Source organism: Diaporthe citri, assembly GCF_014595645.1.
Source record: "Diaporthe citri strain NFHF-8-4 chromosome Unknown scaffold_4, whole genome shotgun sequence".
In the NCBI taxonomy this organism is placed as follows: domain Eukaryota; kingdom Fungi; phylum Ascomycota; class Sordariomycetes; order Diaporthales; family Diaporthaceae; genus Diaporthe; species Diaporthe citri.
Genome location: NW_025064849.1, coordinates 4,969,722 through 4,983,427, shown reverse-complemented (window position 1 = coordinate 4,983,427; position 13,706 = coordinate 4,969,722). Strand labels below are relative to the sequence as shown.

At 54.0% G+C, this 13,706-nt stretch overlaps 4 protein-coding genes across 4 annotated transcripts; all 4 read left to right on the top strand.

The window, feature by feature from the left end:
* Nucleotides 1-361: 361 nt before the first annotated feature.
* Nucleotides 362-2,058, top strand: INS49_010453 (uncharacterized protein; the record flags this gene model as incomplete). Its single annotated transcript, XM_043171178.1, has 2 exons — nt 362-387; nt 1,518-2,058. The coding sequence occupies 2 exons, from the start codon at nt 362-364 to the stop codon at nt 2,056-2,058; spliced, it is 567 nt and encodes a 188-aa protein (XP_043025743.1).
* Nucleotides 2,059-2,685: 627 nt separating this feature from the next.
* On the top strand, nt 2,686-7,399 carry INS49_010452 (uncharacterized protein; the record flags this gene model as incomplete). The annotated part of the gene is made up of 7 exons (XM_043171177.1): nt 2,686-2,878; nt 3,299-3,612; nt 3,668-3,804; nt 4,117-4,245; nt 5,281-5,351; nt 6,536-6,678; nt 7,160-7,399. The coding sequence occupies 7 exons, from the start codon at nt 2,686-2,688 to the stop codon at nt 7,397-7,399; spliced, it is 1,227 nt and encodes a 408-aa protein (XP_043025742.1).
* An 894-nt stretch (nt 7,400-8,293) lies between these two features.
* Nucleotides 8,294-9,145, top strand: INS49_010451 (uncharacterized protein; the record flags this gene model as incomplete). The annotated part of the gene is made up of 3 exons (XM_043171176.1): nt 8,294-8,557; nt 8,703-8,907; nt 9,057-9,145. 3 exons carry the CDS (start codon nt 8,294-8,296, stop codon nt 9,143-9,145), a joined length of 558 nt encoding a protein of 185 aa, XP_043025741.1.
* A 243-nt stretch (nt 9,146-9,388) lies between these two features.
* On the top strand, nt 9,389-10,701 carry INS49_010450 (uncharacterized protein; the record flags this gene model as incomplete). The annotated part of the gene is made up of 3 exons (XM_043171175.1): nt 9,389-9,517; nt 9,705-9,864; nt 10,445-10,701. 3 exons carry the CDS (start codon nt 9,389-9,391, stop codon nt 10,699-10,701), a joined length of 546 nt encoding a protein of 181 aa, XP_043025740.1.
* Nucleotides 10,702-13,706: the final 3,005 nt, after the last annotated feature.

Sequence of the window (13,706 nt, the reverse complement as noted above, 5' to 3'; positions counted from 1 at the left end):
TTCAGTGGTTTTTTGTTTGATGTCTAGCCTTAGGTAACATAGACCACTGCTCATCAATGCTGGTGCATAGCCTCGACCAAGTGGCTTTGCTTTGGAATCTGCCGCATGTTTTAGGATACCCATTACACACTGCTCCAATGAATTCCCAGTGTCTGGTTGCTAATTGAGGGTCCCAGACACCACATCTCTAGCCATACTGTAAGGTCTGTCTTCTGTTCCGGCGGTCTTGACCTCCTCAGAGCTGTGACCTACCCTGACCATGACCTGCTCGGGCTGTCACCTGTTAAGATCTAGGCTGGAACCACACATGCCCTGCTGCCTCTTGTGACCTGCTCGGAAGCGACCAGAAGTGACCGTCATCATGTCTGCCTCCTCCATGTATGCACAGTGAGCTTGTGTCCATGGAAACCACGGAACGTAGTGATCCCATCACCGGCCGTCATTTGATTCACTGCCGCATCCCATTACTTGTGTAGCCAGAGTATTGCAGAATCTCGCGATCCCATCGTATACTTTGTGCCCCACATATTCTATTGGTGTTCTCCTTTGACCCGCGATCCCATCGTGAGTTGGGACCGCGGTGTACAGATCCCGGCCAATGGAATCCGCCGGCCTGAACATCCCATCGTGTGCTTCTCTCGAAGCCTAAATATCGTGAAACGATTGGCCGGGAACTCGCGATCCCATGTGTACTGGCGTCGTCTGCAGAATTTGCCCTTTGGCCCCCATGCTCCAAAAATTATTTAAACCCTCTGCCCCCAACTCCCAATTCTTCCTTCTTTCCTTCCTTCCTTCATCATCTCTCAAACTATAAAAACGCAGTCCTTCCAATCATCAACTTCATCTTCTTCCTTTTGACTTCCCAAATCCTCAAACACACTTGCTTGGTCAAGCAACCGTTTCTCCTTCCTTTCCGTCTACTCGTCCCCTCATCCATACACGCCTACCCTGGATGGGCTCCTGACTGGCGGACTCCTTTCTACGGCGCCTTTACGATACGAAGTGTACCTTGAACTTCGCAAAGGCCACTCAAGCCCACGCCGTGGCTACCAAACTGTGCCTCAAACCGTTGTGTGAGTAAGTCATGACCGATCATCCATCATATAAAACCCTAACACCTACCCTTGGAAACATGCACCGGTCACTACCTTGATAGCCGTTACTCTCAAAATTCGCCATGGAGATGGCGTGAACGAGGGTCTTAGTATAATGCTGACCAGACTGCTTTGCAGAGGAAAGCCCATCACTGGAGCAGAGGAACTGCACCTGAACAGACAGACCGCCAAGGAATTCTTTCCCAGAAATATCTCTCGCCAATTGCTTGTCGAGATACGCCCTAGGCAATATGACTTCCACTGCACGGGTCTCGAAACAACCGCCCTTTTCCCGCAAGGCGGCGCCCTCGAGCAATTTCTCAGTGCGACGAGTTTGGCTCCACGATCGACCTCCAGGACTACTTAGTCTTACTGAGCAATTTGCCCCTCCGCAAGGAACCGGCTGAGTTGCATCCGCGCCAGTCAACAGCCGGGCCAACTGGGCTGCAATGACCGATATTCCAAGCTCAGAGGAGCTTGTGATTTCCGGTCTCCTCCCGAACGCTTGAGTCCTGCCGAAGCTCGAGACGTTCACATCTCGACCGGCGACAGCCGACCAGCCAACCAGAGAAACCACCAGACTACGCCCAGGACGGACCATCGAAACGGCTTCCACCATCTTTCTCACCCTGGGAGAGCGGACGGTGATGATCTCCCGTCCATCAACATACCAGGATCTCCTCAGCGAGATCAGAAGACACTTTCCAGGGTCTCGTTGGTTTACAGCCTCGTCGTTCTTTTCCAGCCTGCCAATGTCAATGGAGGCCTCCTCCAAAACTGGGTGGAGGTCGACGCGAGCGCGTACAGCGCCGTTCACGATATGGAATTTGCCCGCATGACTGTCTGGTTCCGTGGGTTGCAGACCGGGTACTGGAGTACCAACTCAGGCTTGGCAAGAAAAGGCGAGGTCGCACAGAAATACTACGAGGATGACGAGTCTTACGACAAACAACACCATCAGTGAAAATGGCCTCCTCTTTTCCCTCTTTCCCCTCTGATTGACGATTGGTCATGTGACCAAAGAAGTGTTGGGCAGCTCACCCGTTTGTCGACCCCGAGGAGTACGAACAAACGAGACTTCCGGTGGCCAGCTCACAAACATGATGTTCCAGGCACAACGGCTCGGCCTGGGCTAGGCCAAGGAACACAGGACGTGTTGGATCACACATCGGAGCAACTCGAGAATACGTCTCGGCCACTCAGTGAGAGCGTCCCGAATTCAACATTGCGGGTCCAAAATGCACCAACTCCCAACAGTACATCCGAAGAGACAAGCACGAATACTCGGGCATCTCTTAAAGAAAGAGGTACCCGGTGTCAGAGACATTCACTTGACCAACTATGAGAATCAAATCGATGCAGCACAGGAAGCCGGGGAGGCCAGGGAGAACCCGGCCCCGATCCATGCCTACTGGCGATTCCGTGCTCCTATCCGAGCGGTGCCAGATAGCCGGGCTGCACGCCTCCAGTGGTCTCTACAGACCAACGGCGGCCCGCCCGCGACGTCGACGATCCCGGCAACATACTCGGCATAGACCCATGAGCAGCCCAGAGACAAAGCAAGGGCAGAAATATTACATAAACCTTCATCATGTCTCACACTATCACAACCTACGACGCCACTATCCTCAACCACCACGCCAAGAGTGGCGACGTCGTGGAGTTTGGCAGAACCCTCGACTACCTGGCCCAGCGAGAGGGTCAGAGGAACCCAACAGTATTGATCGGGCGGATATCCTCTTCCTGGCAAAGGACGAGGCCGGTGACAACATCGTCCACTCGGCGTGCGCCTACGGCTACAAGACTGAGCCGATGTTCGGCGGCTGTCTAATTCGAGCCTTCAACCGCTTTGCGAATTCCGAGGAGGCCCAGAGGGGTCAATGAGGCAGCACACTTTTCCTCACCAAGGGGGAGGCCGGCAACACTGTTGTCCACTGGCCATGTCTGCACTGGCCACACATCATCCCGCGCAGTCTGGCAGGCAGTCTAAGGAGTTCGAGCTGGACGACCTGGAGAGCCAAACCTCGGCTCTTCCAAACCTCGGCTCTTCCAACCTCGACTCTTCACTCGAGCAGGCACTCACTCAGTCTTCCCTTTCTAGTGGTCATCCCCGGCTCAACCCCATTTTTTCCACCACGACCGGCCACCCCATATCCTGGAACAAGCAGGCCCATGCCGAGACACTCGGCGCAGATTTCCAACAGAGCCGTCGCAGTTCAGGCCAGTGCCGCTGGATGTCAACCGGAACGTCCAATTTCACGAGCCACACCCGCGCGGCAAGGTGCCCTTCCCGGCCGCGCCTCGGCTTGGCAGGAGACTCAATAGGGCCTACGAATGGAATGTGGACATTCTCATGTTGAGAGCACCGCATTTCTTGGTGAAGACAAGACATCTTCGCCCGCACGTGAATGGTGCACAGCAGGAGGGCGGAGAGTCTCTTGCTGACCAAGCCCAGAATGTCAATGACAACCAACTGCGGTCGTCTTTTGAGATCACGGGTTGTCTGCCTCCAAACAAGGTTGCGCAACCGATTCGCGGTGTAGCACATGCCCGACCTCGGTTTTGTTGGGCAGATCAATGCACCTCCACAAGCAGTAGCCTACGACCAGCTGGGACTACGACTCGACGGCACACCGTCTTGTGCATTGGCACCGGAGCTCTCACGCGAACTCATTCTCACCTACGGAATTCGCAAAAGTAAATGTAAGTGGTCATATCTCGCACGCGGTTACTAGTTTGTCTCTTTCTTGTGACAACATACTAATGTGTCTCTAGGGAGACTGAAGAGGAATTCTTTATACCGTCAACATCCGCCATGTTCTGTTGAGAAATCAAAGATTACTCATTACTTGAAGTAATCAACGGCACCCTTTTGACCTTTTTTGCCTCGTGCAGTCCGCCCACGCCAACAGTGGCCTTTTCAATTTCGCCGCCGGAATCGCCTTTGGGCCTGAGGGTCTGTGGCACGACCCATCGCGCCTCTGCCCCCGGGGCCGACTGACCACCTCCACCTATTCGTTAGCCAGCCCGTGGTGACTGCATTCTGCGCTGGCGGTGTTGCCGGTGCTGTATCCCGCACCGTTGTCTCACCGCTGGAGCACCTCAAGATCGTGTTCCAGATCCAGTCCGCCGGTCGCGAAGAGTACAAGCTGTCTGTGGGCAAGGCCCTCAAAGAAGATTTAGGGCATGAGCACCTCGACTGCGCAGACGTAACACGGTCAAAAACAACAAGGAGGCCAGAAAGGTCTCAAGCAGCTCCCTGCCCCTCTCACGAACACCACAAGCACGTGTTCTGGAGGTGACAGCTCTGCCGGGCACAGCATGTGTTCCGGAGGTGATGGTCCTGCCGGGCCCGAGCATGTGGTCTGGAGGTGATAGTCCCGCGGGCCGGGAGAGTCGATCATGGCTGTGCCCGTGGCTTCCCCATATCACCGGGTGCTGGCCAAGGCATCTCTCACCTGAACCTCCATATCTTTCGACTCGACGCTACACTCGATATCATCTAATGAGTGGATCGTTATTCTCGGCAGATATGGCTCCAATCTGGTGCAGCAAGACTCTTGTAGTCGTCAACAAACCAGAACATGATAGCGAGGAGGTTTTGTTTTCTCAGTCACTCAGCACCGCCGCTAAGATCACCGGTGAAGCTTCTGTTCGGCGTTGCACTCACGATGGCCACGGCTGGTGCCCAACAGCATCCGAACATAATCTTGGGGTGCGGTTTGGCCGGGTCACCGCCGCGTGGCGTGCTCGCATTGATGCCACGGCGGAAGATCCAGAGGACGAGAGCCGCACTAGAAGGGCTGTCGCAGACTGGGCTGTCGCAGCCACCGCCATCGCGAACAAGTTGACGGACCCTCAGGGTGCTAAACCGCTCTATGTGGTCTAGATGCCCACATAGGCTACATGCTCCTCTCTATTCGAAAAATTCCACTGAAACGCTTTGTGGTTCCGATCATCAGAGTCTGAATCCGACGGCGACAATGACTAAAAGGGACCAGGCTAGGAACAAGCACCAACAGGGCCCGGAGGGAGCCCCATCAGCAGAGCGCGAAGGGAAGAAATTCGAAGTGGCTTCCAGGCCCTATTCACGGCGCAGATTTGTACCGCTGGGATGTCTGCAACTCGGGTATGTTCTCTTCAAGTCTACGGGTCCTACAGACAAGATATACTGACCAAAATCCAGAGATATCCTAGTGTCCAACAGCACCGTTGGCGAGGATGACTCCTCGTCCTCATCATTGACAATTGGTCACGGTACGCAGGACGTGTTGGACCATGGGTCAGAACAACTGGAGAATACGTCTTGGCCACTCAGACAGATCGTACCAAATTTGGCAGCGCGTGTCCAATTTGCACCAACTCCCAACACCTCGGAGGAGACGAGCACCACTGCTCGAACATCTTTTGAAGATGTGCCCTCCGAAGATCTTCAAACCAATCACGATGACGGCGATTTAGTGAGGAGTGGATAACAGGAGGGCAGTGCCAACCTGGCTTCGTTCCTTCATCTTGAATCGCATTCTAATATTGAAATGCTGCCTCACCACCCTGGCGAGAAGCCCAAGGAGCAGCGGGCCGCGGGCCACGACGAGGCCGCACTGTATACATAATCTAGCTGTCCATGTGAAGGAACTAGTATGGTTTGAGCTGGCCGAAGATGAGAGCGTCTTCCTGGAAACTGCCAATGACGCGATGCCACCGTATTGTGGCAATGGTGGTCGGCAGCTGGTGGACACTGTCCAGCACGACAACAACCACACTCTTCCCGACCTTTCGACCCTTGCATCAACGCTCTTCTGGCTACCCTCTACCCCAGAACAAGATGAACCAGAGAGGAATGCTATAGTTCCAGCGCACAAGAATCCTCTGCTCTGAATACTCCATCTTCTTTAAGAGGCTCATCTGCCAAGAGGAAACACAATTCGAGAGGACACGCCTTGAGAACATACGGCTCGAGGGGATTCTTCCGGAAATCTGCACTGAGGTCAGCTCCAGTTGACAGCAGCTGTCGGCAGTCCGATTCTCAAGTTGTTGACTCGGTGGACTTGGATTGTCACATGAATTACATCTGTATCGTGTGGTAGCTGTTGACATCACATACCAACAAGCTCCGATCAAGACAGCGGGTACGCCGACTTCACCAAATGTGGAGCCTCACAGATGCTCATTCTCTTCAATGGGCTGCATGTGTCACCTGGTCACATTTCCGCGCGAAGACTTTTCACACTTTTCCAAGATCCTTGCAGCACAAATGTTTGAGGAATTCTTGGAGCCAACAACACGCCGGGTGAAGACAGCTCGTCACCATGGCAGGCAAATCTGACAACGGCGAGAACGGTTCCGCTCCCGCCACGCCCAAGGCTGCTGCTGGAGACGGCCACAGCTCGCGGACAGAGGGCCGCTGGGTACCCCGCAAACCAGAACACTGCGACGAACAGGCTGGTCGACCACAGCTTGTGAGAGCGGTTCCGCTCCCGCAGCACCCAAGGCCGCTGCTGGTGGCGGCTTCAGCTCCCTCACCACGCGCGAGCAGGAGATCCTGGCCAAGGCCATGGCCTGCCTCAAGGCCGCGCCATCTCTGGTGGAGTTCTGGAGGGTCTATCAGGTAAATAGCCTTGGGCCTGAAGACATCACCAGTGCACCGCCAAGCGCGCTTCATGCTTTCTACACCCTCGAGTAGACCAACGCGCCTTGATCCTCCTACCGGACGAGAGCAGACAATATCTTGACCAATTCCTCATTTTCTTGTATCCTGTATACCAGAAATTCGTTCATCATGTCCAGCAACAACACCACCAATAAAAGCTAGCCCTGCACAGTTCGAAATTGGCACAGGTATGTAAACAATCCTTTCGTTCTACCCTATGGTCATGGCCAAATTCTAAGAGTTTTGGATTGGTGTGGTGCTAATTAGCAATAGACAAAAGTGTCGCCGCAATGGATCTGCGAATTCTTGCCCTCTCTCCCGACCAGCGAATACTGGGCCCGTGGCACTAGCAGTATGAGAAAGAGATTGCGATCCCTGTGCCAGACATCGGCAATTCTCGAGCCACACTCGATAGTTACGACCCTGGGACTCAGATGGGGATAACAGCGCCGATGAAGGTGTCCCTGAACTTGGTGAACGAGAAGTTCTCACATTCGCCCTGAGCGACATACCTCTGGACGAGGCACGGCCCGCTGCTGATGAAGCTCTGAACACTGTCAGGCGTTCAGCGAAGGAGGACTTTGGCGACGGCGAATTGGAACGCGAATCCAACGAGGTGTACGTCACGGCTTACCGCCCCAAGTACCTGACTTGAAGGAGAGAAAACCGCCGGGTGAGATTCCTATTCGAGGCCTCGGTCCAAACTACGCTCTTAGTAGAGCTCGGTCTCATTTCTTTGACTTGGGGTATGTGAGAGTCAGGACGGACGGCACCAGCAAGCCTAGGGAGAGACTCGGCCGGGCAGACTTGGCTCTCTGCGGATGTTCGCCGCCAATCACTGTCCACCAGTTCCCCCGAGAGTACCACCCTGAAGCAGCGAGCCGGACAGAGGTCGAACCCCAGAGGGGGCCTGATTTCTAGGGTGGTCCGCCGCCCAAGAGAAGCCAGAGAGGCTCTTTTGCGCACGAAACGCCAGCATCAAAGCACTGACAGTAATTTTCTCTCGTCCTGAACCATGGATGGTGAGTGAGATTCTCTCTCCTTGTCAGGTTAACTCGAACCGCCAGAACTTGACAAGCTAATCTTTCCTCGGGATTGGCTGTGCAGAGAGATTGAGCGCGTCTACACCGATGCTCCAAACAGAAGATGATACCATCCCAAGTCCTCGAGAAATACTGAAATGCTTGAAATCTTGTCCTTCCAGCTCAAACATGAACAGGGGCGACCTCAAGGACCAGCGTGGTGCCCGACTCGTTTCTCTTAACATCAAAAAATCGATGCGACAAGTGGTGGACAACCTTTGGCTCAAGTTTTCTGACCATTGTTTGGCATCAACGGCGGAGCCGACAACGTCGTGCTCCTCCTCCATCAAGCTGTCGAAGTTCCGGTTTGAAGCGTTCCCGCTGGACCAGATGGACAGCTGGGAGAAACGGTCGAAAACTCGACCCTCCTTTGTTGCTCGGCCGGAGCAGAGCCGTTGAGCGGCCGTAGCTATACAGCTTGTCGTCATCGTCGACAGCGTGGGGCTTTTCTTCTTACCTCGAGGCCCATGTCGGTCTGTTTCACTTATCTTGAGAACAAGGCCACGTCTTCGCTCACATCGCCTTCGCCGGGCCAACCTAGTGACCAGTCTCCTCGAAACTTGCCTCATCTTAAGAAATTCGAGCTGGACGAGCTGGAGAACCAGCCACCACGACCACCTACTCCGTATTCTGGAACAAGCAGGCCCGTGCCCACGTACTCTACGCAAGCCTTCCCACAGGGCTGTCACCAGACCTTGCCTCTTGGTTTCCCTGTGCCGCTTACTACTTCGGTCAGTCGAATGAACAGCGGAGTTAGCCGTATGAGCAACATATCCTTCCGGTCTGATCCTCGCTTGGTGCGAAGGGCGACAAGAAGTCTGCCCAAAGACAGCTATCCTATGAGATATTGGGAACAATTCTCTGAATATCCCCTAGTCAAGCAAGACTGGCTGTAGCAAGTTGGTCAGGTCTGAGGCCGCACCTCAAGTTATTGATAGACCACACCGGTCAGCGTCTCCGAGCGACATCCCGACCACTCCCTCCGATGGCGACCCGCCTCTGCCCCCGAGGCCGACGGACCACCTCAGCCTCTTCATCAGTCAGCCCGTGGTGGCTGCATTCTACGCTGGCGGTGTTGCCGGTGCCGTATCCCATCCTTCTCGGGTGAAATTCGCCGGGGAAATACTAGCACCTCTACAAATCCACGGCGCCGTTCCTCGATCGGTTTTATATGCGCCGCGGCGACAAGACAATCAATTCCCACCACCTCGTGGGCCAACCACGCCGCAGTCTTCAAGGACTCGGGACTCAAGGACCAGAAGTACCGCTACGACAATGAAAAGAAGCGAATCCTCGGGAAGCAGACCTACTATGAGTAGACCCACGGGACGCAGAAACGGTTAGAGAGGACATACAATGCCGGCTGAGGAGCGAGACGGCTTCTGTTCTTCGGAGTCGGCACACTGCAATCAACATATACAAAGTGTATATCTGTGGCCTGCAATTCTTTCAAGGTCCCAAGCAAGACCTTAAAAGGCCCATGGTGGCTTGAGATGCATGATTAGGTACGAGACTCATCTTTCAAGCTTTTCTACCCTCCCCTCGATCCGAGCAATAGACTAATGCGGCTTGGATTCGAACAGCTGAGTAAGGTCAAGATTGGCTCTGAGCTATGGCAACATCAAGATCCGACGCGGCGGGCCCTACCCTCCAGCTACGGCGGTCGTTTGAACGATCACCACGCCATTGTTGTGTCCAGAGAGAAGAAAAATTAGTGCCGTCTGGGCGCTTATCGACCGCCGCCATCAGTTGCGGAAACCCTGCGGGTGAAATTCCTGGACCCGTGTTGCAATTGTCACCTTCAAGCGGTCCGCAGATGCCATGACCTACGCCGACTTCTGCAAAGAGACTCCGATCTGAGGTCTTTGGACCTTCCAGATCTCCCAACCCGGCGTCTCGTTCACGTGGGAGCGCCGCGCGAAGGTCAACCTGTACAAGGCTGCGCCCGGAATGGGGTCCGTCTGGAAGCGTGGAGACATCCCTACCCAGCCCCGAGACGTCGTCGTTGCGGGCTCCCGATGCCTCAAGCACAGCGGCTGTAAGCCCCAGGAAGTCGCTGGTATCTACCGAGCCCTCGGCCTTCAGCACTCACAGCACCAGAGAGATCATGGCTCCCACTTCCATGAAGACCTACATGGAGTTCTTCAAGGAGGACAAGGGTCGAGGAGATGAGAGATCATGGCTCCCACTTCAATGAAGACCTACATGGAGTTCTTCAAGGAGGGCAGCGGTCGAGGGGATGTGGCACTGTCAAAGACCGAGTCAGCTTCCTCGATCTGGTGTGCCCGGCTGCCACAACCAGGGTCCGCTTACTTGCTCCGGAATGCGTCCGTCTCGGCAATCTAATTCTCAGCTTATAGTCGCCTGAAGGAGAATCTGTTTGGCGAGCTACCAAGAAATAAATCTGCTGTTAGTCAGTGTGGATGTCATACCGGAGGACCCGCGGGCGCTTTTGCAGCCATTCCACAGACTTGTGCCAGCGAGAAGGAGCCTGACCGATAAGGATTCTGCCGGTCTGGGGCCTTACTGCCACCAATATCCGATCGAAATCGCACGCGTACCTCTACGCTATGAGATTGCAAGGTCTTGGAATCCGGGTATCACTTCGCCCTGGGCAGTCTGGCTGGCGCCTTCCGCCCGTTCATGGTCTACCAAGGTTGTGCGCGAGCAGGGCATCGACAAACTGATGACTACTCTCCAGAAAGTGAGAGAAGCTGATCCGATCGACCCATACGGCTCGGGCGGCGGAAACAAGAGAGTCTTTGTTGACTTTCGACGCCGTGGCCAGTCGACTGCGAACCAGCGGTCAATGGTGGACGCTGTTACCGCCGGAAAGATTCTCAGACTGATCGATGTTTACGAGAAGAACCATTGAGTGCCACTCAGGGCACTCACTGCCTAGGCTTCCAGCATTCTAACAAGGCCTGGAGGTTTCGGCACGGACTTTCTGATAAGACAGAGGGTCTGAACACCTAGGATCTCGTCAAGACGGGAATTCAGGACCAGAGAAGCGCGGCTGTAGGGCAGCAGTTGTACAACAACACGGTCGGCGGTTCCTGCAAGGTCTTGAAACCCGGAAACATTCTCGATACTGAAAGTTCATTGGCAGTCTGGCTCTCGCATCCGATATCTTCATGGTGTAGCCGATGCTTCGCCAAGGCCTGGACCGATCTCGTGCAGCTCAAAGAACAGAAGAAGCCGCCGGGATCTCTGATCGGGGGAGGTCCCAACCAGAACCAAAATATCCCACGTGAGCCTGCATTCCCACCGCAACGCGGTCGTCTGTTTCCGAAGTTGTTGAAGTACCTAACCACCTTCTTCTCGGCTTCTCGGCAGTCGTCTCGACTCCATTAGTCAGTATTCCTCTTTACAAGGGCAAGCCAGCACGTGAGGAGACAGAGGAGCTTCAGGAGCGACCTGCGAGGTTGCAGCGCTCCGGACAAGGCAGACAGTCCATGCCCGGCGGTGTCATTCTCACCAGCCATGATTCCATTGCGGAATTCACAACCCCCAACCACCGGAGCATGGAGCGATACCTCTGGCCAGAGTTCCAATGCCGACGCCCCGTCTATCTCAATGTGGGCCCAAGGCGTAGGCATCTACGTGGGGGAATCTGGATATCGATTACCAGAGGAAGAGTGGAGCTCCTTGGACCAGCGGAAAATATTCATCACGTTCTCGGCCGCTCAACCGATTTCAGACTATTGATACAAGCATAATGGAGGGAAAGGTGCCTGGCGTATCACTCGCTGCGTTCCTTCACAGCATCATGGCCCCTGGCTAATCGTTTTCTCCTCCTTTAATTGAGACTATTTCGAGGACAGAACGCGAAATCGATAGTCATGGGCTCCCTAAATTAAACACCATTCATCCAATGGACTTGTCCAATCAGCCTACAAAACACCTCTTGACCAGTCCCAACCATGTCGAGTATCCTCAAGAATTCCCTCTCATACTCCTCTGAATCAGGGCAACACTTCTAAGCATGCCAACTGTCTGTTCTCGGTCTTACTTGACAGACATCCGGAGGAGTGAGACAGATTCACGCGACCTATCCTTCAGGCAGTTCATCGCGAAGACCTACTCCGATGCTTAGGAATCATCTGTCACGATTTCTCCGGGCAGGTGTGACCACTGCAAGTCGCTGCTACGCCAAGATCGCGACTTCGACTCGTCATCAAGCAAACAACTCCGCATTTGACCTCAAGACAGTCTGCGCATCGCGAACTTCTCGCGCTGCAGCATTGACACTCAGTGTCGGATCGCGCCTCGGACCTTGGGCCGCGAGCGCCTAGGTACCATCCAAGGGTCAGGAATCCGGCGCTGCCTCAATTTGATGAGCGACCGGGGCCGAGGGCGAGCACTTACGTGCAGGCACGAGCACATACCAGATGCCCATCCACAACCTGGACCGCCGCTCCCTCGTTGGCATGAATCAGGTGTGCGCCTATACGGAGATGCCTACTTTTCCGACAGGAAAGGCCTTCATGCCGGAGCATGGCCCTACAAGACCGACTCATAGTCAGCTAGAAGATTCTCATGTACAAGGATTCGGACAAGGATACAGCCCTACAGTGCTTAATACCATTGAGCTTTGTTCAGAATTTCTGGCGCTATCCATACCAGATGGCGATGGTTTTGCGGCCATCGCGGAGAACCAAGCCGATCCCAATTTCTGGGGCTCCCAGCCTGAACGAAACCAGTAGCTAAGCTTCCAGTCGGACACAAGAATCTAGGAACGCCAAGTTGCTGAACCAACGGATTGCAGTCAGAGACACAGAAGCCGTTGTCCAAACTCACAGACACTGGAGTAGTTAGTTGTACACTCTACCAGCACAGCAGCAACACCGTTCTGACTGCTCGTGTGCCTCGGCGTCATGTCAGGAGGCTCGTGGGCATTGGAAACGATTGTATCTGGTCATTTACCGGTACACTCCAAAGACATCTATGCATTTGCCTCTAAGAGCGCCCACAGCCCCGTTCGAGGCGAACCTCGAAATGGCACCCAGGACGACTTCGCCTTTCCTCCTCGGCAAAAGAGGCACCATGACCAGAACCGGTTGAGTGTAGTCTTCTCTTTCAATCGATACAATACCCACCGGGCTTGTGATACTCCCACCACGCCGTGTGCACAATCAAGTCTGGCTAATCGGAGAAATCTGTACTGCACAACCTTGTACAATATATTCTCTGACTAGGACTGTGAGTAGGTCAATTCTCGGGTAACACGAATTAGCCCCAGATTGTCAAGGAAAAGTCGAGATGGGCATGTTTGGCACAAATAGGCCGTGGGCGATGCGATGGACTACCGGGAACTGACTTCCCTTACCAATGTGATGGTCGATGAGGGCGGCGTTGGGTACATGGAGCCAGGGAACTCAGAAGTGTGAACCTAAATGTAGTTACGGTTATTGATTCATTTCTCCACCAGTCATTCAGAACGGGAAATTGGTCACCGCGCCCGAGAGTCTCGAGCTCATCATCCTCGAGACATTCAGGCATTAAACATAGGCACTGCGAAAAACACCTCATACTCTACATGTTTACAAGTGGCTCAACTTCGTGAAACAAATGCAGGCCTTCAGTTCAGAATAAAACCTGAGAACTCGATGTAATGTAAATACAGCATTCTTGACGTAGCTTGTACAGAATTGTTGCGACTATCCCCATCTTTTAGTGTCTTCGTTGGACGGTTTGAACTCGCTAAATCCGGTGCAGAGACCCTCGAGTAACCTTGACATCTTAATAATTCAGGCTTGATAGGGTTCTTGTCTTGGTAGGATTCTGGCTCAAAACTGCTGTCAGGCACCATGTGAATGTGGACTTTGCAACAGAGTGTCTACGTATCAAGTCATAATTGTATGCCATGTTGGTAGCTGA